At 41.9% G+C, this 21,370-nt stretch overlaps 1 protein-coding gene across 26 annotated transcripts in view; it reads left to right on the top strand.

Annotated features, from left to right (window-relative positions):
• Positions 1–21,370, top strand: part of Asah2 (N-acylsphingosine amidohydrolase 2) — a 106,980-nt gene that overhangs the window by 21,773 nt on the left and 63,837 nt on the right. For 9 of the 26 annotated variants that reach the window (XM_087568642.1, XM_087568965.1, XM_087568999.1 and 6 more), the window contains 5 exons: positions 11,816–11,931; positions 12,840–12,961; positions 15,729–15,860; positions 19,615–19,790; positions 21,040–21,189. In XM_087568642.1, coding sequence (XP_087424768.1) covers positions 15,734–15,860; positions 19,615–19,790; positions 21,040–21,189 — 453 coding nt within the window. In that variant the 5' untranslated portion in view covers positions 11,816–11,931; positions 12,840–12,961; positions 15,729–15,733. 26 annotated transcript variants of the gene reach the window in all.

The following is a 21,370-nucleotide window of genomic DNA, read 5'->3' as shown; positions in this document are numbered from 1 at the left end:
CAATCTCATCAACAATGGAGGAGTGTTCCTCTTTCTCCGCATCCTCGCCAGCATCTGCTGTCATCTGAGTTTTTGATCTTAGCCATTCTGACTAGTGTGAGGTGAAATCTCAGGGTTGTTTTGATTTGCATTTCCCTGATGACTAAGGATGTTGAGCATTTCTTTAGGTGTTTCTCAGTCATTCGGCATTCCTCAGCTAAGAATTCTTTGTTTAGCTCTGAACCCCATTTTTTAATAGGGTTATTTGGCTCTCTGCAGTCTAACTTCTTGAGTTCTTTGTATATTTTGGATATGAGCCCTCTATCAGTTGTAGGATTGGTAAAGATCTTTTCCCAATCTCTTAGGTGCCATTTTGTCCTAATGACAGTGTCCTTTGCCTTACAGAAGCTTTGCAGTTTTATGAGATCCCATTTGTCAATTCTTGATATTAGAGCATAAGCAATTGGTGTGTTTTTTCTTTTTCCAGGAAATTTTCTCCAGTGCCCATGTGATTGAGACTCTTCCCCACTTTTTTTTTCTATTAGTTTGAGTACATCTGGTTTGATGTGGAAGTCCTAGATCCACTTGGACTTAAGCTTTGTAAAGCGCAATAGGAATGGATTGATTTGCATTCTTCTACCTGCTGACCTCCAGTTGAACCAGCACCATTTGTTGAAAATGCTATCTTTTTTCCATTGGATAATTTTAGCTCCTATGTCAAAGATCAAGTGACCATAGGTATATGGGTTCATTTCTGGGTCTTCAATTCTATTTCACTGATTTACCTGCCTGTCTCTGTGCCAATATTATACATTTTTTTTATCACTATTGCTCTATAATACTGCTTGAGGTCCCCCAGAAGTTCTTTTACTGTTGAGTATAGTTTTCATGAAGCAAGATTCTTAAAGCTAAGTTAGTTTTGTGATGGCAGAAACTGTACCTGGTGGAAGGCATTCTCTCGTGGAATCCACGAGTCCTGGCTAGTCAGGGACATTATGACGGTTTTCTGATACTTTCTCCTTTAATGATGTTCTCGACACTCTTTATAAAGCTGCTGCTGTCTCCCTTATGAAGAATTGAAATATATTTTTTTAGCATCATGAGATGAGATTGTATGGTTTGAAATTTTGGGAGTTTCACTATCCCCTCTATTTATAATGCTTATATCTCAATGGTTGAGTCTCTCACGAAGCCTACCCTCTGCCACTGCAAATCCTGAGTCTCTACAGCCTGGCTGGTTGGCACTTAGCAGGAATGACAACCTGTCCATTGTTTACCAGCGCTCTGACCCAGTAGAGCTGACGTGAAGCAGTAGTTAGAAATTTGAATTGATCAACCTCTCAACTGATACATAGGAATGGAAAATATTCTGTTCTCAGATCACATCTCCAGTTCCTTGTACCTATTTGCAAAATCAACAGGCTTGGCAACTCGGTAACAGTTACTGGCAAATTAGACTTATCAAACCCCATATGTAAATGTCAGCATAATTATCCAATTCTAAAGAATTTTTATCACTGGGGTGCATCTAAGGTTTAGCTCACCCTGGCGTAACAGATAGCTAAACCTGTTGTTTGATTATCAAAGTGAGTTATTGCATGTAGAACTTTGATCCATTAGCTCTGACTCACTTTACGTCCCAAAGCCCCACACACTTAACCCCTGAATAAGAAGCTCAACCATGATGTAATCGGAGATGAGTCCACTCTTCAGGATTCTGAGGGGGGAAACAGGAACTGATCTTATCAGCTCTTGGTTGATTGTGTCTGCCCTGTGATGCATTAGATGGTGGCCTTATGCATAAGCAGAGTGCATTTCATCAGCCTCCTTGAGAAATGCCTGAATTCATCCCTGAAAAGTTTACTTTTGTATCACAAAAGTAGAACGTGATGATTACAAGAAAAAATGTAATATGATGAAATGAATGAAAGAAAGAAAAGGAAGGAAGGAAGGAAGGAAGAAAGGAAGGAAAAGCCGCTCTTCAAATATCTCCCTAACAAGCATTTTGAGCATTTTGAAATGTATTGTTGTAAGCTATCTCTGCCTCGTCTTCCTCTTTATATTTTAATTAGTTTTAAAATGCCTACTTATTTGTTTTGAAGCCAAAAGATGGGATGGAGGTCAGGGTGGGGGCATATATCTTGGAGGAATGTATGGATACAATGTGAGTATTTTAGAGGTTGTTAAAAATGACCTGAATTAGCACACACCTTTAATCCCAGCACTCAGGAGATAGAGGCAGGCAAAAAGTTTGAGGTCAGCCTGGTGCACAGAGAAACCCTGTCCTGAAAAACAGAAACAAACCAAGGCAAACCATGATTTGTCACTCCAACCACTGCTTATAGTTCCAGACTGAGTCATTCTGAGTCTATTTCAGCTGTCTCTTTGGCCATTGAGACCTACTTCCCTAAGTACTGATTGAACTAATTGTCTATAATTATAAAATTATATTTTTTATTTTATGATTATAAAATTATATAATTGTCTATGATTATAAAAATACTTGGCTAGACATAGTGAATCAGAAGTCACATGGTCTGAATAAGTCCCAGAGCCTTTCTTAGGCAATAAAATCATGACTTTTCTTTTCCTAATGGATTTCTGTGAGCTACAGGTCTTTTATCTTCCTGCTTTTAACTATGTCTTGAAGTTGAAGTTTCATAAAATTCGACATTCCATTAGAGAGATTTCGATAGCCTTTGAAATGAAGGAATAACTATTGGATTAGAGGTGATTGGTGAATGGGATGGTGTTTGCAATCCTGTAATTGAGCTAAGCTGAGGAACTGTCGTCCTCGACTGGCTGTGTCTTTGGATAGGCAAGAGGGTTTACTCTAGTCGCAAGTGCATGACCTTAGTGCTTAACATATAAATGTTTATTTCTTCCCACGGAAAGTGTATACCTGGTGAGTTTCTGAGGTTTGTTTCTTCCATCTGCATCTAGTATGCTTGGCAGTTAAGTTTACAGTGTAGAAAGAGCGAGCAGGTGGAGCTTACACATCCCCTCTACTGCCTCCGTGTCATTGACTCTAGAAGTGACGCATGCACCTGATACCCACAGCCCATTGGCTTGCAACTACCAGAGGGGAAAGCATAACTTTGCTCTCTGCTCATGAAGAAGTGGAGAACCAGATACAAACAAGTTCAGCAAGTTTTCACAGTGACCACAGGCAAGCAGCCACATAACTTCTGTTTGCCTCTTGGCTGAGTGACAAGTCCTTAGATTTCCTTTTTAGAGTCACAGAGTCTAAATGTTTCATTTCTTCTTTTACGTTTTAAATTTTATTTATTTTTATTTCTTGAGGACATTGGTGTTTTGCCCGCAGGTATGTCTGTAGGAGGGCGTCGGACTCCCTGGGTAACTGGGTTACAGACAGTTGTAAGCTGCTGTGTGGGTGCTGAGAATTATTCTTTAGTCCTTTAGAAGAGCAGCCAGTGCTCTTAACCACTGAATCATCTCTCCAGCCCCTCCCCCAACCCCGATTTCTTCTTAGGGTAGCTTTTGGGGGTTAGATTACATTGTATGCATTAGCTCATTATGACTTCGGGATTCTCATATCTATTAAGAGCAAAAGGCACGTGTTCATGTTGCATAGTGAAATTGAGAGCTCACAAGAGGACCAAAGACAGATAATCTTGTCCTTAGACTCTAGTTTGGCTATTATGTCCTTCCATTTTTTATTTTCTCTGTGATAGTTTGTTGTTGTTGTTTCTTTGTCTGCTTGTTTGGTTGGTTTTTAATTTAAATATATATTGAGGACAAGAAAAATACTATCCTCATAAAGTTATTGGGACCACTAAATGAGGCAATTTGTAGAATGTTTTTGTAACACGGCCCAGCATGTATTAGGAGTTCACCAGGTTTACTTTATAGTGATTTCTTTTAAATGGTGACTTTGCTTGTATTGGCTTTGTAAGTATCTACCTGTAAGGTCTCGGAAGACTGTCATTGTTTTAATTATTGTCTCATTCCAGTTAGATAAGTCAGCCCATCTCATGCAAATCTCTAATCTACTAACCCACAAAACAGAGTTAGGGTGTGCTGGAGACTTGGGAGTGAACCTCCACGCCTCAGATTTGTGCTTCATAAGCTTGGACCCTTCCCTGCCCCATCTTAGTTCCAACACCTGACACCTGAGATGGATCCTGCCTTTGGCTTCTTCAGGCTCCTAAATCCTGTCTGCTTTTCCTGCACTGAATTTCATTCATAGACTGATTTATGGCCCCTAAACTTTGAGGGAATCCAAGTTAGGCAAGAGAGTCCATCTTTACTCTCAACTACTCCAGATCTAAGGTCCACCTCAGTTTCTGGTTAGCAAAGGACTGGCCTGCTCTGACATCCAGGTGATTGAAGAAAGTAAAAGGGTATGGTATTGGCTACTGGGTCCAAACACTGATGACTTTTGGCAATTTTACTCTTTCTTGCTATTCTGGGGCCAAAAGCCAATGACTTAGGGAAATTAACTCCTGTTGATGACAGCAGGGGATTAAAAAGAGAAGCATAGTTACTTAGGATCTTTTCTCTTTGGCTCAGGAGCCTCTAGGCAAGAGGCTCAGATTTCATTAACTCTTCATGAGGCAGAAAGAAAAGAAAAGGAGAGAGAGAGAGAGAGAGAGAGAGAGAGAGAGAGAGAGAGAGAGAGAGTGTTTCAGAAACACACAGAGATACTTGCACACTGGGTGAAGCAGAAAGGGCTGCACCAAGCCTTAGTTTTGCTTTTAGCTTTTTATAGCTTTTTAGACAAAAAGTTCTCTATGTAAGAAAAAAAATCTCATGGATAAAATGTTACACAAAAGGTTAGTTACAGGAGGATGTCTATAGTAAGGTCAAAGCAGTGTTTCATTCTATAAGTTCATTATAAGTTCAAAGAACCAGTTTCACATGGCCTTGCTTTATCATAGTGCTTATCTATGGTTTCTTCCTTAGACCTTACCTAGAATTAATGGTTTTTCCATCATCACAAATCTGCCCCAAGCCTATTTGCCTTCTAGTGCAATTATGAAAGTTCATTGTGTTCCTTATTATGCAACCTTTACTTACTATTCTATGAGGAAGGGACACATTCTATTCTTGATTCTAATTTTATTACATCTTTCAGGCAAAATAACTAAAACATCTCCTTAAGCTTTCTTCCTAAAATTATTTTACTCAAATCAGGAATCCTATGAAGTTATTAATTCATATAAACGGCATTAATTCATGAAAGTTTATCTTTATGTTGATCTGCAGGGAATTTGCCCAGTATGGTGGGCTGTCATGCAGGAAGTAATCATATCAGGCAATAGGGACTCCTGGTGTCCATTCACACTGAGCCAAAATAATGAGGAATATAGCAATGACTAATATGAGAAAGCATATCAGTAGCAAGAAGTACACCTAGGGCAACATCTCTGGGGTCATGCTTCACTAGAGTGCAACCATCACAGGGGAACAAGATGGTGGGCCATCTCCAGTCAGCTCACTTGCCCACTGTAGTTCTTCCTGCATGGCATCCTCCAGAGCTTAGTGGCAAGCTAAGTAGACTCTACTTTCAAGGGACTTCATATTTTAGATGTTATCTTGCCTTTATCACTAACTAAATCCATGACAGATCTGCAGTGACAAGTCCTCCTTACTCAAGCTCTTTCTAGGAGGTACACATAAGCAAGAATATTTCCCTCCATGGTTCAAGATCTTACAGGAGCTCTCCTTGGAATGTAAAGGAACAGTCACAGCAAAAGAGGATAAATGAAATGGTATGTGGCTCCTGAATAGGAATCGTGATGACTAACTGTGGTTTTCACCGTGATTAGATGAGGAAATTTCTAGAGCATTAGTGAGGATACCTTTGGGCATGTCTGCAAGAAACTTTCTAAAGAAGATTAACTCAAAAGGGAAGACCCACCCTGAGTAGGCAGTATCAGGCCATGGACTGGAGTTCAGACTGAACAAAGGAGAAAAAGAAACTGGCTTCCACCATGAGTGCTAGCATCCACCTCTCTCTCTGCTGCAGATTTTAGTCATTCCTCCCACTATGACTTCCTCGAAAAGATACTGTACCCTCATACCCGGAGAAACCCCTCAAGCTGCTACTTGTTGGATGGTCTCCCTATCATGAAGGTAGCGAATATAGACACTATGAGGCTCCCATTTCCTTTTGCTTCTTGGTGAATCTAACGGGGGATTCTGCATGTATGTGGATGGGTTGTGCTCTAAGCAGGGAAGTGAGTGGTTCTCACCAGGTGAATCTCACCCTCAGACCTTCTTCTGATCAGCACATGGATGGCAATATACCTCATTTGACCTCTCCTTTATTTGTCGTGTCTCTTAGAGAAAGTGTTGTGTGAGTCTGGCCTTTTTTCTTTTTCTTTTTTCTTTTGACTCTTCCTATCTCTACCTTTATCAAGGATAGCTTGGTGCTTTTCCCATAAGCCCACAGTCTAAGCAGGAGATGCCAAGTTTCTGAGATTTATGTGGTGGCAAAGAGTTTTATGAAAAGATATTGTTACCCTGTCTCTGAAATGAAGACAAATGCGGTTGTTGCCTGTTTTCTTCCAATCTGCCTTTATAATCTTGTATGGCAAACACACCACATTTGTCACTGACAAAATGAAATAAATTCTTATCCGTTGTTTTGGAAAAGGATAAATCACCAGACAATAATTTCCAAACACTCTGGAAAAGGTTATATAGATCCCCAGTGCTAATCACAAGTGCAGAAATGGTGAGGTTTTTACAATTCCAATTTTATCTCTTTTCACTGGGCAGCTTATCAAAGCTTGATAGGGAGATCTTTGGAACTTGGCATAAGACACGGGCTAAGAGGAAACTATGCTCTAGGGGTTTGACTGTACAAACACCTACCCCTCTTAGACACTTACATAATATAGCAACTGACATCTGGTTATAAAGTTAGCAAAGAGCTTTTTAAAAAATATATTGTCTCCATGATGTCTTAAAAAGATATGCTCCTGTTAGGTAGTTTTCCAACCCCAAGCCGAGGAAAGTAACCACTAGTAACCTTCAGGTTCAAGTCCCAGCCTTCCTCATGCCTCCATGGCTCTGCTTATGTTTTCTGTTGTCTCTGGGGCAAGGCTGAAGTCAGCTGGGTAGAAAAATTCTCGACACTGGTAGTTTTTTTCATTCTTTGGGTAAAATGTTTAACACCTAGTGGGTGTCTTTTGAAGGGTACGTGGGCTTGGTGGATTTTCTAGGATGCCGAGTAACATGTTCTTCCAGGCTCTTAGCCTTCTGCTTTCTGGCACTGTGATGGTTACTAGGTCTTTGCTCAGAGACTGGAGCGTTCCATTGCATGGTAGAATGTCCCTAGCTGTGACCCCCAGACTCACTGTAAGATAAATATAGCATATAGCCTTAACAGAGACATCCAAATTCCTGATGGCAGCAGAAGGGGTTTCTCTTCCAGATCAAGGCTAACCTGAGACAAGAGAAGAGGTGAAAACTTTCAGTGTTTTGAGGTTCGAAGTAATCTCCTCCCATTCCTGTGTGATGTCTCCAAGTGTCAGTCCACCTGCTCTGTGTATGTAAAACTAATTTCTTTTATGAAAATCATTGTGTCAAACGGCTCAGGACTTTACATTTTAAAGCACTGGGGTAAGGTGGCTCAGTTGTTAAAATGCCTGCTATATAAGCATGAGGAACTAAGTGGAGTCCCAATGCCTACTTAAAAATGAGGCAATGGTGCCATGTAGTTGTAATCCCACCATTAGGGTTGTTGAGACAGACAGTTCCCTGGGACTTGCTAAACAAGCCCCAACCCAGTAAGAGGCCATGTCTCAAAACTACAAATGGGTGATTTCTGAGGAATAACGTGCAAGGGTGATCTCTGCCTCCACTTACACACACACACACACGCGCGCACACACACACACACACACACACACACACACACAGCTCCCAATACACACAAGCATACCTACACGGAGCAACATGTTCATACAACTTGCACCAAATGTTCGCAGAGACCATTTGGCACATACAGAATTTGCTGCTTAGAATGTCAACATTTTTCAAAGTGTGGAAGGTCCAGTGCTTGTTTTTATGAGACTAGGATTGGGCAGGATCTTAGTGGACTATAGCAGAGACACCTCCAGGGAGCCCAGAAAGCAAAGAGTCTTCAGGGCTGAGATAACTTTTGGAATCACTGCATTGCTAAATACAGAGAGCTGAGGCTGAGCTACAGAACACAGCTTAACCGATAGAGTTTAGGACCAGAGCTGTGGAATGAGGGAGAAGCCAGGAAGCTGCTGTCAGATCTGTGTTGGCATGAGACAAAGCAGTGAGAGGTGTGCCTTGGGCCCTGTGTCTCTCCAGTAGCTCCATCCTGATTCTAAGCCTAATGTTAGTACACTGACAGGCTGGTCCTAAAGCATGTTGGCAGGCTAGGCAGGCGGGGCTCCAGCATCTGCAATTGAGTGAAGCCCTCTATTTTATCTGTCAACTGGCAGTATATCAAAGAGCAAAGCTTGTATCTCCTCTCTCTGTCCCCTCTAGATACCCACCCACCCACCCGTCCACCCAAATTACGCTGTTTTTGTTTTGTTTGACTTCTTCTATTATCATATATATGATAATATATTAGATATCATATATATTAGATATCATATATATATATACATACATATATATATTCTGTTTCAAAATGTATTTCAGCAACAGACAACAACAACAATAGCAACAGCAACAAAATCTTTAAAAATGTAACCACAATATCATTAGCACGGTAACATTTTAACAAGAATTGTTTTAATAGCCTATCTAATAATGTCTAGATAGTATTCAGTCTTCCCCAGTTGTCTCAGGACTTTGGGTGGGAATGCAAATCTGCTTTCTCCCAGTAAGGTTCCAAATGATGTCACCTTGGGGGCTTACAGCATCCGATGTCTCTCTGACTCTAGGGTCCTCTTACTCTGTGCTATTTCCTTTCTTCTTCCTTTCCCTCTTGCTGTGCTCTAGGCTTTCTTGCTCTTCTCTCTCCCAGCCCCTTGCATTCCTTCTGCTCCTGCTCGTCCTCCTCCATTCTCTCTCTTCTGCATTTATATAAACCAGCTCACTGCCTCTCAGTGTCTGGCAGCCTGGGGTTTTCTTGCTGACTCAGCTTATTGATCTCAGCACACAGTCTTTGTGTGTGTGTGTGTGTGTGTGTGTGTGTGTGTGTGTGTGTGTGGTTTGTACAAAACAGGCAGTCGGTCAGTTTTAGAGGATCGTCTGATTTAAGTTTAACTTAATGGTGAAAATCCTTGCCAAATCTCTTCGTTGAGCCCTTTTCATGCTCTCCTCATTCCTTAGACAGTGAGGAAACCTTTCACCAATTATTTGACTTTTCCAGGGTCGATTTGTACAGGGGGAAGAAAACCAGAGTAGATTTCAATTTCTGAGCCCACTTCCTTTCGGTTGTTGCTATCAGCTATTAGAAAAGAGAATTGGTTCCTTAGAGTCTTTTTCGAAACTGGGGATTTTCTAGGACTGGTAAGTTTCTGTATCTCTAACACACAGAGAGAGGAAGCTATAGATTACAATAATTTATTATGTATGACTTATTAAAGGGCTCCAAGCAGAAGAAGGACAAAGATACAGAAATGCTACCCTGACTCGATTAGTACAATTATTATGTTAGCCATGAGATGAAGCTGCTAGCCACCCTTATGAGATTACAGATTCAGACTTATTCCTTTCATCCCATTGTGTAGTTACTTTTAAAGCTAATTTTCAAATTATTAATCTTTGATTAATAGGAACTTTTTAAAGTTCTTTTGACACACTTCTAATAATCTTGATGACTTTCTTGAATTTACATAATAAAATACTGTAGCTTTGGTTCATGCAATTCTTGTTCTTGATCCTAGAGAACAACGGTCTCTCCAAGAATATTTGGTTTCTTGAGCAAGAAGTGATGTAAAGGAAAAGAGAGATTTCACCTGAAAGTAATTCAATTTTTAGTTATCATAAGGGTTAAAGAATAGAAAGACTGTTAATACAGAGTACATGAACTCAGCACCATTCCTTCTAAGGCCCAGAAGTGATTGACACAAGTAATATATTAAGGAAATTTGTAACCTGGAGAAATGGTTCAGTTGTTAAGACCACTTGCTGCTCTTGTAAAGGTCCCGTTCCCAGCAAATTCGTCAGGCCTCTCCCCTGTAATTTCAGTTCCAGGGGATATGGCATCCTCTTCTGGTCTCTACTAGCACGTGTGCACATGTGGTGTATACACACACACACACATACACACACACACACACACACAACACACAAACATGCACACACACACCAATAAAAATAAATTGTTTTCTTAAAAAAGATGTTTTTATCGGTTTAGGAGTTAGGGTTTTAGGAGAAACACTTTCCTACTGTGGGAACATCATCCTCTCCTTGCTTTGTGCTGGGTCATTTTTCTTTCTATTATAGAACACTAACAGTTCTCAGCAGTCTGCATTCTAAGGCTCCTTTGACCTCCAGGCTTAGCCTGCCCTGACGACTGTCAGAGAACTCCATATTGGAGGCCCCACATACCCCTAACAATATGACCCATGCTGGGTCAGCTACATGCCATCTTTCAGGTCTCAAAGACCAAAGAAAGAACATAGCATCCTGATGTAACAGGAAAGCACACATCATGGCCATGCTCTGCCAAGATGCTCTGTAGCCCCTACTCCCATATCTGCAGAGCTGGCCCTCCTGAGAATTCACATCTCCCCTCCCTCTCTTCCTACTGCCTTGGATTAGCTAGATCTGTTACCTTTAAGACTTTAAACGCACACACACACACACACACACACACACACACACACACACAACCTCTTGTTTGCTACTATGACCAGCTGTTTCCCTCTGCAGTAGCAGAACAGCATTAAGGTCTATCACTAAGTGATCAGCCTGAGGGCATTGACATGTAACTCTACAGCCCACTGTCCTTTGTAACTCTGCAAAAGATTAGGTGGCCTTCAAGCTGATTCCTGTACCTTGAGTTTGCTAGGAGATAAAAAGGCAGGAAGGTGAGCCCATTTCCTCTTCACAGCTGCTTAGAACCCAGTCTCCAAGAGGAGGAAAAATGTCTTTTCTTCCTTACAAAAGGGATACAAGGTCTATCACAGAAACCACAAAGAGACGGAGGATAAATAAACAAATAAATAACCATCCTTAGTCACCAGATAATGACCTCTGATTGTTTTGCTGCACATCCTTATGTCTGTTCTGTATCCTGTGCTACTGAAAACTTGAAGACAACTTACTACACAATGATGCTTTTAGTGTCATGGAAGCCTGTCAGCACAGCTGCTCTATAACACTGTCATCATGGTCACTATTTTAAGACAGTCTCTTGCAACATAGCTCAGATTAGTCTTTAAAGCTTGGTGTATATGATTGTGCCTTGCCACCAATATAATTGTAAATGTCATATTATTTATGAATCACATTCTTATTTAATTGGACTGTTTACATTTTACTGTAAGTGCCTGAAAGCTAAAAAAGGTCTAAAATCACTGCCTTATTCTAAAATAGGAATACGTATTACTCAGTGGTTCCCATAGCCCGCACCCATGTCCAACAACATTAATTATCTTCCAGATCAGAGGATGAATAAATATAGCAGATGAATATTTTTTAATAATCTGCCACGGAACTTGTCATACTGGAAAGGTTGCAGTAAGATTGAAATGACCTTCAGTCTAACAGGCCTTCTGCAGTTTACCTCCAATAGCAGGCAGGCTCAAGAGAGTGCGTGTAAGCTTTCTTTAATCAATGTACTTTAGTCATACCCTGCTGCTGTGGCTGCAGGTATGCTAATGAGAACTTTAATGCTCCTGGACTTGACTGTGGAATCTTTCCTCAGTAGATTTGGAAACACATTGAGAAGTCAGCCTGGGCAACCTGCAGGGCACAAGGCACAGGATTCTGCATGGCCATTTGGACTCCCGGGAGGTGAGGACTTGCTTTGATTCACAGAGTCAGGTAAGAATAACACCCTCCCCCCTTTTTTAATGAAAAGAGATGGAAAAGGAACAATAGCCCACAGATCATCTTGTTGTCTAAGACCTGGATACAGTCTGGAAGTTTTACCTTGTTCATAGTTTTGGGAGCCCATTTGTGTCAAATTGTTTATTTGTTTCATTGTTGTCTCCATGAAGAACAGATCTTTATGTTGCAAAGATGTGCCAAATAGCAAGCTTGCTGGAGTCTGACTGAGTGAGCCATTATGAAATAACTTAAGTCATTTAAGTTACAGTGAAAGACTCAGGGCCTCATGGTAGGTTTGCACCCAGAGGATGAACAAGACATCTGCTTTCATATTTGATTCAAGGTTTTGTTCACCAATGCTAGGAATAAACAGTGCTAATCAAAAATCTGATTTCCTGAAAAGGACTGTAAGGTCAGATCAAGTGTTTTTAAAAAAATGGTAATGTATCAGAAGCAATCCAAGCAGATAAAGAGAGTGGGGAAGCATGTGAGGTAGACCATTCAAGTCCAAGTAAGAGGTTAGATCAAGTCAGTTATTGGTTTGTATTGAGGGTTGGTATTGTAAATCCAACACACACACACACACACACACACACACACACACACACACACACATAGAGACACACACAGACACACACACACACAGACACACACACACAGACACAGACACACAGACACAGACACACACACAGACACAGACACACACAGACATACACACAGACATACACACAGACACAGACAGACAGACAGATAGACAGACAGGCACACAGACACAGACAGACAGACAGACAGACAGGCACACACACACACACACACACACACACACACACCACACAAAATCTCTGATTCATAGACAAGCCGTGATTACATTTATATATACAGTCTTCATTCTGATGATCTAGGGTTGAGATGCCCAGTTGTTCCTCATCTTGGCTCAGAAGAAGCACCTAGGAATAAAAGCTTTAAGCGGGTATTGAGTATAATGGACTTAAAGTCCACTACGGGAAACAGCAGCTAGTGACAGGTAAGTGGCCGTCAGTATTGGAGATTCAGAGGCATGCTTTAGATGTATTTTCTCATCCCTGTGACTGGTGAAGGGAATTGGGACTAAGGCATAGACCTAACTAGCCTTGCTCTAGATCTGAGGTTACCCTATTGAGGGTGATGGTGGCCACAGTAAGGAGAGCATCCCAGTAAGAACAACATACGTTCCCATCTGTTATCCCTTCCCAGGTCTACTCAACTCAGAAGTTTCTGCCATTGTTGATTTTTCACCTCTAGTCCAAAGATTGCAAAATCCAATGAATACAGAAACCAGGAGGTGATTTAGATGGATTAGGCCCATGAGCAGGGATTAGAAGCTAGAGAGTTCCTGGCACACCCAAGGGATAGCCGTGCTACCATACTCTGGGCACTACCTTTGAGTAAATGTCAACTTTCAGATTTTGTAAGTGTAAATTCTAACCTAACAGAGACTCTGATGATGATATTGTTAATGTCGTCATCTGGGTGAAATCAAAACAGAACCTTGTCTGGGCCTTACAGAACATATCTGATCTCTTGCCAGTTTGAAACTCTTAGGTCAACAGCACCTTAGCCTGAAAGGACTTGATTTCAGTTCTGTATGCCTGCGTGAGTTTTCTAAAGCACAGGTTAAGAAAGCAGGCTGGAGATGGCCCAGCTGCGATGAGTTCTTGTTCTTCTGGGTTTAGTTTTTAGCACTGTCATGGTGGGTCACAGCCATTTTTAATTTCCATTCTAGGGAATTTGACTTCGGACCTCCTTAAGAACCAGGCATATATGTGTTACACATACAAACATGAGGGCAAAATACTGACACGTGCAAAATAAATAAATCGAGCCCCAAATTTTTTAATGAAAAATTGATCAGAAAAAAATCCCACCTGGGTTTACAATAACCCTCTAACATTGAACCTGGGAGAGGTGTGCAGTTTTGTTGTTTTGAAATGTAAGGTTAAGACTGTTCTTTGAGCACTTAATTACATCTCAGGGGACCAAAGGAGTAATACCGATAGCATAGCATAGCACAGCATAGCATAGCATAGCACAGCATAGCATGGCATAGCATGGCATAGCATAACATAGCACAGCATAGCATGGCATAGCATGGCATAGCATGGCATGGCACAGTATAGCATAGCATGGTGTAGCATAACATAGCATAGCATAGCATGGCATGGCATGGCATGGCATAGCATAGCACTTTATGGAATTCTATAACATTGATACTAAAATGATCACTGTATACCTATGGTTGAGTATCTAAACATTTCCTACAAGTCCTCTGTAAGGACCAGATAAGAGATTTCAACTTCATTGCTAGGCTTCAAAGTTTAGTTTTACACCAGGTTATAATTCTTCTTGTTATATTGTAGCGCAGTGGTTCTCAACCCTTACTACAGGTTCCAATTAATTTAATACAAGTTCTAACCCTTCAATACAGTTCCTCAAGTCGTAGTGAACCCCCAACCATAAAAGTGTTTTTGTTGGTACTTTTATAACTGTAATTTGATACTGTTATGAATTGTAATATATACATATCTGTGTTTTCCGATGGTCTTAGGCGACCCATGTGAAAGGGTCATTCATTTGGGGTCACCACTCACAGGTTGAGAACCACCATTGTACTAGATTTTTAACTCCTGAAGTCACCTTGAGTGGTGATAAATTCTTCTAAAACATTTGAAAGAAAATGATAAAAGAAGAACTTTTGTGGAACACAGGAGCCGTAAGCTATATGATATTTTTCTGATTACCAAAAGAAAGATTTTCACTAATTGCTGGCTAGAACTACCAATGTCCTCTTCTGTACAGGCAGTCAGTGAAGGTGCCAACAGAGTTTGAACAGCAACACAGTGCATTTCACCTCCATTTGGACAAGGAAAAATTAAAACATTATTATTATTTTAAGTAAATTTAGCTGGGCATGGTGGTACACTCCTCTCATCCCGGCACTTTGGAGGCAGAGGCAAGTAGATCTCTGTAAGTTTAAGACCAGCCTGGTCTACATAAAGAGATCCTGTCTCAATCAATCAACCAATCAATCAATCAATCAATCAATCAATCAATCAACAGTTTAAGTTATTTTACTTTATGTTTATGGGTGCTTTGCATTCGTGTATGCCTGCGCACCACCTTCATGCTTAGTTCCCATAGGAACAGAAGAAGGTGTCAGATTCCCCGGGACTAGCGGTAGAGATGGTAATGAGCCTCTATTTGGATCTGATAATCTTGGGTCTTCCGGAAGAGCAGGTGATACCCTTGGCCTCCAAGCCATCTTTCCAGCCCATGGACAAGATAATCCTACTTGGTTCATAAGGAAAGAGTACAGCTCTGAGCCTGACTAGCCCCTGCAAAGTGCAAGCAGTGTGTTGTGTATCAGTTACCGTATGGAAGCACTCTCAGCCCAGACCTGTGTATAATCCCATAAATAGTACCATTGCCGTAAACAGAAGCAGAAGGGTGTAGCCAAGGAATGGCAGTGTCAAATCATAGGAACAGTGGCCAAGAGGATCATGGTGCTGAGACAGATTTGGAAGCCATATCTAGGCTTTTCCAGAAGAGTACTTTTATTTTTTGGTCTTATTTTCTAAGGACTTGGGATATGGAGCCAGAGGTAAGTGTGTTTTGAGCTTGCCATCCGTCCTTGGCACAGTCTGCTGAAATAGGAGAGCTGTGATTGCTTAGTTAATCTTGGGCAGCTTGAAGTGCATGCCTGTTAATCTGTAATTTCTTTTCCTCCTGTGTTTCTTCTTCTATCTTTGTCTTAGGAGAAATGGCAAAGCGAACCTTCTCCTCCTTGGAGGCGTTCCTCATTTTCCTTCTGGTAATGATGACGGCCATCACAGTGGCCCTTCTCACCCTCTTGTTCGTCACCAGTGGGACCATCGAAAACCACAAAGGCAAGTGTCTTGGGCTCGTCTGAACGTCAGTCCCGGACTGTAGAATGTTTCGAGATTGTTGGGCAGTGCCAAGATGGGCAACGGTGTCTTTCTGCTTCAGCTGCCCGTGAGCAGCCTGAGAGAGCTGTCTTCCCCTGCACTGCTTGTGTTCTCTGAAACGATAGCAGCTTTTATCACAGCTACCTTTGCCCACAGATAGCCAGATAACAGTTACACATATCTGCTTAGTTTTTCTGTTGATGCAGTCACAGTTCAAGGTTCTTTTAAGCCTAGAAAGTTTACCTTTCGATACTAAGCCTCCAGTCTTTCCCTGCCTCCTGGTTGCTCTATTCTTCTACTTGGAGCAAAGTAGAAACCAAACCATTAGCCAAACAAACCATCCTAAATGGTAATGCCAGACCCCAGGCCCTACAAGGGCCAGTCAATTTCTGTAAACAAGGTACACCTTGTCATGATATCATATCTAATCTTAATTTTGTGTGTGTGTGTGCACGTTCCTGAAAGGATATAGAAATTGTGCCATTTAGATATTGATTTCCTTGTTCCAATGTTGAAGGCAAACTTCATTTCTGAATGTGGCCTAGGGTGCATTTCTAGGTCCTATTATCATTGGGTCATGGGTGGAGCCTCTATTTCAGAGAACAGATACATGGGTATTACCTGAATAGAGACGATAGACAAGGGCTGGATGTTTGATCAAATTCAGGAGGAAGGGAGGGAGGGAAGAAGGGAGGGAGGGAAGGAGGGAAGGAGGGAGGGAGGGAGAGAGAGAGAGAGAGAGAGAGAGAGAGAGAGAGATTGAGAGAGAGAGAGAGAGAGAGAGATATTGCCTCAGGTAGAGTAGCAAAGGAGATGGAACCTTCCCCATTTGTAGCCTCTTCATTCTTGCAGTGTGTTCCTTGCCACATCTTGGTACTCTGAATTCTCTGTAAATACAAAGGAGTAAGGGTTGTCTGTTGCAGCGGCGGGCAAAGCAGACTACTCTTGGACTACTAGAAGCAAAATCATCCTCAGGACTTAATGTTGTTCATTCAGCATGGCTTCTAGAATAAGAGAATAGATAATATGGAGAGTCGGGAGATTACCAGAAGCCGCAGGATATTCTCATAGCAGTACTATTGCATTTGGAGGGTGGGGCATGTGGTGGGGGCTGTGTAATAAGAGTCCTATGCTATTCTCTCATCTAACCTTCACAAATTTCTTTTATGAAGTTCTAGTGTCGATACCATTTTACACCTCGCAATCCCAGGATTACAAAGAGCTCGCGCTCTCTGTGAGGCTTGGTCTCAGTGTATATCACATTCAGCACAAGGCCCATGGCTTGGCAGCCATGTGGCAAAAGCAAAAGTATGCTTTTTCTCCCTGTAGTATCTGATGCTGTGCAAGAGATGTCTGAGGGCCCAACTCCCCTGGAGAGGCAGCTGCAGGACTATCTGGTTCTGATTTGAGGTTCTCTGGACACCAGCTTCATCACATGTTCTTTGTGAAGTCCTAGTTAAATCGCTTCTTCTAGTTCAGGTTTCAGGGTTCTTACTTATAAACATGGGAAGTTATATTAGAAGAACTGTGAGGGTCCAAGCCTGGGCCCTAGAAACACTATCAAGCTCTGTTTGGCTGTTCATCCTCTAAGGGCCAAAGTCACAGTGAAAAACAAAAAGATTTATATTCCATACGGCCACAGTGTGCAGAGGAACAAAGAGGATCAGTGATCCCTCCACCTCCAGCCCAAGTCCACCTGACGTGAGGTTTAGCTTTCAATAGACGGCAAGTGGCATGCGTAGCTGTTCAGTCACACATCCTGCCTGGTCAAAATGGGATCCTTTTACCATCCTGGTCTCAGTTCCGGTCTCTCCTGCAAGGTGCTTTGACAGGCGGTCAGAACTATGTGGAATCTCCTGTGGGAGATAAACGCTCACCCCGGCCCTGGCTGGCACCACGTCCCCACCCATTTTCTGTTTAGAGCATGAAATTTCTGGGGGAAATTTCAATGTCTAGGGCCCATTGTTCTAGTAGCTGATAGCCAGGGGATGGGGCGCTTAATGATATCTTTGCTATTAAGCGTTTCTTAATATCATCACTGCTGCTAGACTGGTTACAGCCGGAGTTGTTGATCTCTAGAATTTCAATCCCCAAATTCAGGAATCTCAGAAGAGATCAGACATCAATCCCCTTCTCTAAGTACTTCTGACTGCCCAGGCCTGTGGCGCTGTCCTCTGATGCTTTGGCTACTCCTGACAGTAGCAGAAAGGCAAGCAAATGTATATGCAAAATGTCCCGCTGTGAGCTACATAGTAGCACTGCTCCAACTCTTTAATGTGTATCACAAGGTTACCGCTCAAAACTGTACTAGGAAACACACTAACCTCTACTTACTCTAGAGGAAAGAGTCAGAGAGAATTACATCCCATGATCTGTTTGGCAGAATTAGGTTTCAAACCAAGAAGTTTGTGTCTGCCACTTGCCTTTTACGTTCTATATCATTTTCCATCCCCTGCTATTCATATAAGTTTGTGTGATATAAATAAATACGTGTATAGAGGCACACAGTTGGCATGAAATATATGTATATAAGCACGCACATATTAGAATAATCAAATTGAGGTAGAATTGCGTCACCAAATGTAAAGTGACTAAAGGTGAATTAACAACAGGCTTTAACATGCTGAGAACCAGAACGGGGAACGTCACAGCTGGATGGTATTTTCAATGAGAAACTAGACTCGTTGTAGGAGTGATGGAGGTGGACCAACTCTCAAAGGAGTGGTGGACAGTACTCAGTAGTCAGGAGTAGCCAAAGCATCAGAGGACAGCGCCACAGGCCTGGGCAGTCAGAAGTACTTAGAGAAGGGGATTGATGCCTGATCTCTTCTGAGATTCCAGAATTTGGGGATTGAAATTTTAGAGATCAACAACTCTGGTTGTAACCAGCCTAGCAGCAGTGACGATATTATCAAGAAACGCTTAATAGCAAAGATATCATTAAGCGCCCCACCCCATGGCTGTCAGCTACTAGAACAATGGGCCCTAGACATTGAAATTTCCCCCAGAAATTTCATGCTCTAAACAGAAAATGGGTGGGGACGTGGTGCCAGCCAGGGCTGGGGTGAGCGTTTATCTCCTCTCCATTGTTAACCACTCTGTGCAGTGGTGGGAAGTCTGGAGACAACGGGACAAGTCCAAGTCAGGCGCCGGGCTTGGGAGCAGAGTGGGAGTACCTTGTTCGTGGCTTGCTTGACGAGAATGAAAAAGTAGGGAGGGGAGGAGGATGAGGCACCAAAGAAACGCTGGTGAGAAGTTAAAAGTGAAAAATATTTTTGCAAAGACTTAGCTTATTATTCTAAAACGTCGCTAGTCCAAGAGCAAGTCTGCACTTCAGTTTATGATTTCAAACAGGCTCCCATTTCTCACTTTCATATGTAGTCCAGTGTATAACACTGGGAGCTGTGGAGAACACCTACAACCCCAGCATATAGAAGACAAAGGCAGGGAGAACTCTGAGTTCCAAGGCTGCTTCAAAAAGTAGCAGGGGAAGGGGGGGGGGACCAGGAGGGGAATGAAGACTGGACTATAACAAAGGATAAAAGAATAATAATAATAATAAAAAAGAGATGAACCAATCCAAACCAAGCAAAAGTGAAAAGATGAGAGACAATGTGAAAAGTTTTCCTTAGGAACCTGAAACTGTGTCTTCTACCTGATATCAGGGAGTAAGTGGGATAAAGTGCTGGTTTTCAACTATCCTGTTCTGTTTTAGATTCAGGGAATCACTGGGTTTCAACCACCCAGGGCCCCACAACCACCCAGTCCTCTCCAACCACACAAACTCCAACCACACAAACTCCAGACCTCCCTCCCTCTCAGAACTTCAGTGGCTACTACATTGGTGTTGGGCGAGCTGACTGCACCGGACAAGTGTCAGATATCAATTTGGTAGGTAAATGACTTGGTTACTTAAAGAAGATGTGAAACAAGTCCTTGTTTTATTTGGTAGCCTTTATTCCTGATTATTGTATAATCATCATTTATTTCTTTTGTTGACATTGTTGCTGCCCAGTACTAAGAATATTATCTATAAGGACAACTAATTTTTAAAATTTAATCACAATCAATTTTGTGGGTGGATCTATATATTCTGACCTTCCCTATTTATAAACTTGTGGTGAAAAGCCAGAAAATCTCTGAAGATTTAATACTGTATACCTCCTATTTGTAACATTCAGACAAGTATGAATTTTTTTTGCTTGTTTGTTTTTGTTTTTATTTTTTAACATACACACACACACACACACACACACACACATACACACACACACACATATATATTTGAAACAGAGTTCTGTGATATAAACCTCGGCTGACCTGAAACTCACTATGTAGAAAAGGCTGACTTTGAACTCATACAGATCTGTCTGTGGTTGCCTCCCAAGTGTTGGCATTAAAGGCATATATGGTTAAAGCTTTAAATCTAATGTGGGCCAGCGTCATGGACTTCCATGAGTCACAGGCAACTTATTGACAGCCACCATGCCAGTGGTGGAATTTCCCACCCACCTCACTGCTTGCCTAGGGAATAGAGCAAGAAGTTGTCTGCTGCAACTTGTTCCTTTCTAGCAAATACTCTTTATTATACCCAGCTGTTTGTTCTGAAGAGTAAGCCTCAAGTGTGAACACTAGATGAACAATCAAGAGTGGGAAGACCTGGGTTTACTTTAAATAGGTGGTTGTTTCTTTGTTTGCTTGTTTTGGATATGGAGAGAGAAGGGTTGTGGAACAGGAGTGAGTGCATGATCTTACTTGGCTTAGCTAGAGAATAATGCAGTAAAAAGCCGAGTTACAGTGGAGGAAGGAGACACGGTGCGTTCCTTATAAAACCTTAGGTGAAATTCATCCCATTACAGACATAGGAAGTCTCCCGAGGGTACAGCCACCTGCTCTCTCCTCACAGAGAAGTTTTGCCAATCTGATCAGTACTTTTCTCTTTTTCTGTGCAAATACCAAAGGCTCTATCATGAATTCAGTTTCTTTACATATTTGGAAACACAAATCACACACATACATACACATACACACAATTTCACTGAGTCACAGTGTCATGCCAATTTTTGTGTCCCTGAGCAGGCTCTTCTGGTAGGATGGTGCCTGGCTTCTGAAGAAGTTCAATGTCTTTCTCTCCTTTTAGATGGGCTATGGCAAAAATGGCCAGAACGCACAGGGTCTCCTCACCAGGCTGTTCAGCCGCGCTTTTATCTTGGCGGATCCAGATGGGTCAAATCGAATGGCATTTGTGAGCGTGGAACTATGCATGATTTCCCAACGACTCAGGTTGGAGGTGAGTGATACAAGGAAGGGCTGGGAAGGACGCTGGATGCCCTGGACAGGAACTCTGCACTCTTGCTTTCTCATCTAATGAGTATCTCCTGCCTTCAAAGTAAGGTGTTGACAGACACACCAAACAGTCATGCAGGCAGAGGCCCTCCTTTACTGCCGTCGTACGTGTTCCTTTTCAAAGC

The sequence above is a fragment of the Rattus norvegicus genome, chromosome 1, assembly GCF_021556685.1.
Source record: "Rattus norvegicus strain SHRSP/BbbUtx chromosome 1, alternate assembly SHRSP_T2T, whole genome shotgun sequence".
Taxonomy (NCBI): Eukaryota; Metazoa; Chordata; class Mammalia; order Rodentia; family Muridae; genus Rattus; species Rattus norvegicus.
The sequence above is the reverse complement of the archived record's forward strand: the minus strand, read 5'-3'. Positions and strand labels throughout refer to the sequence as shown.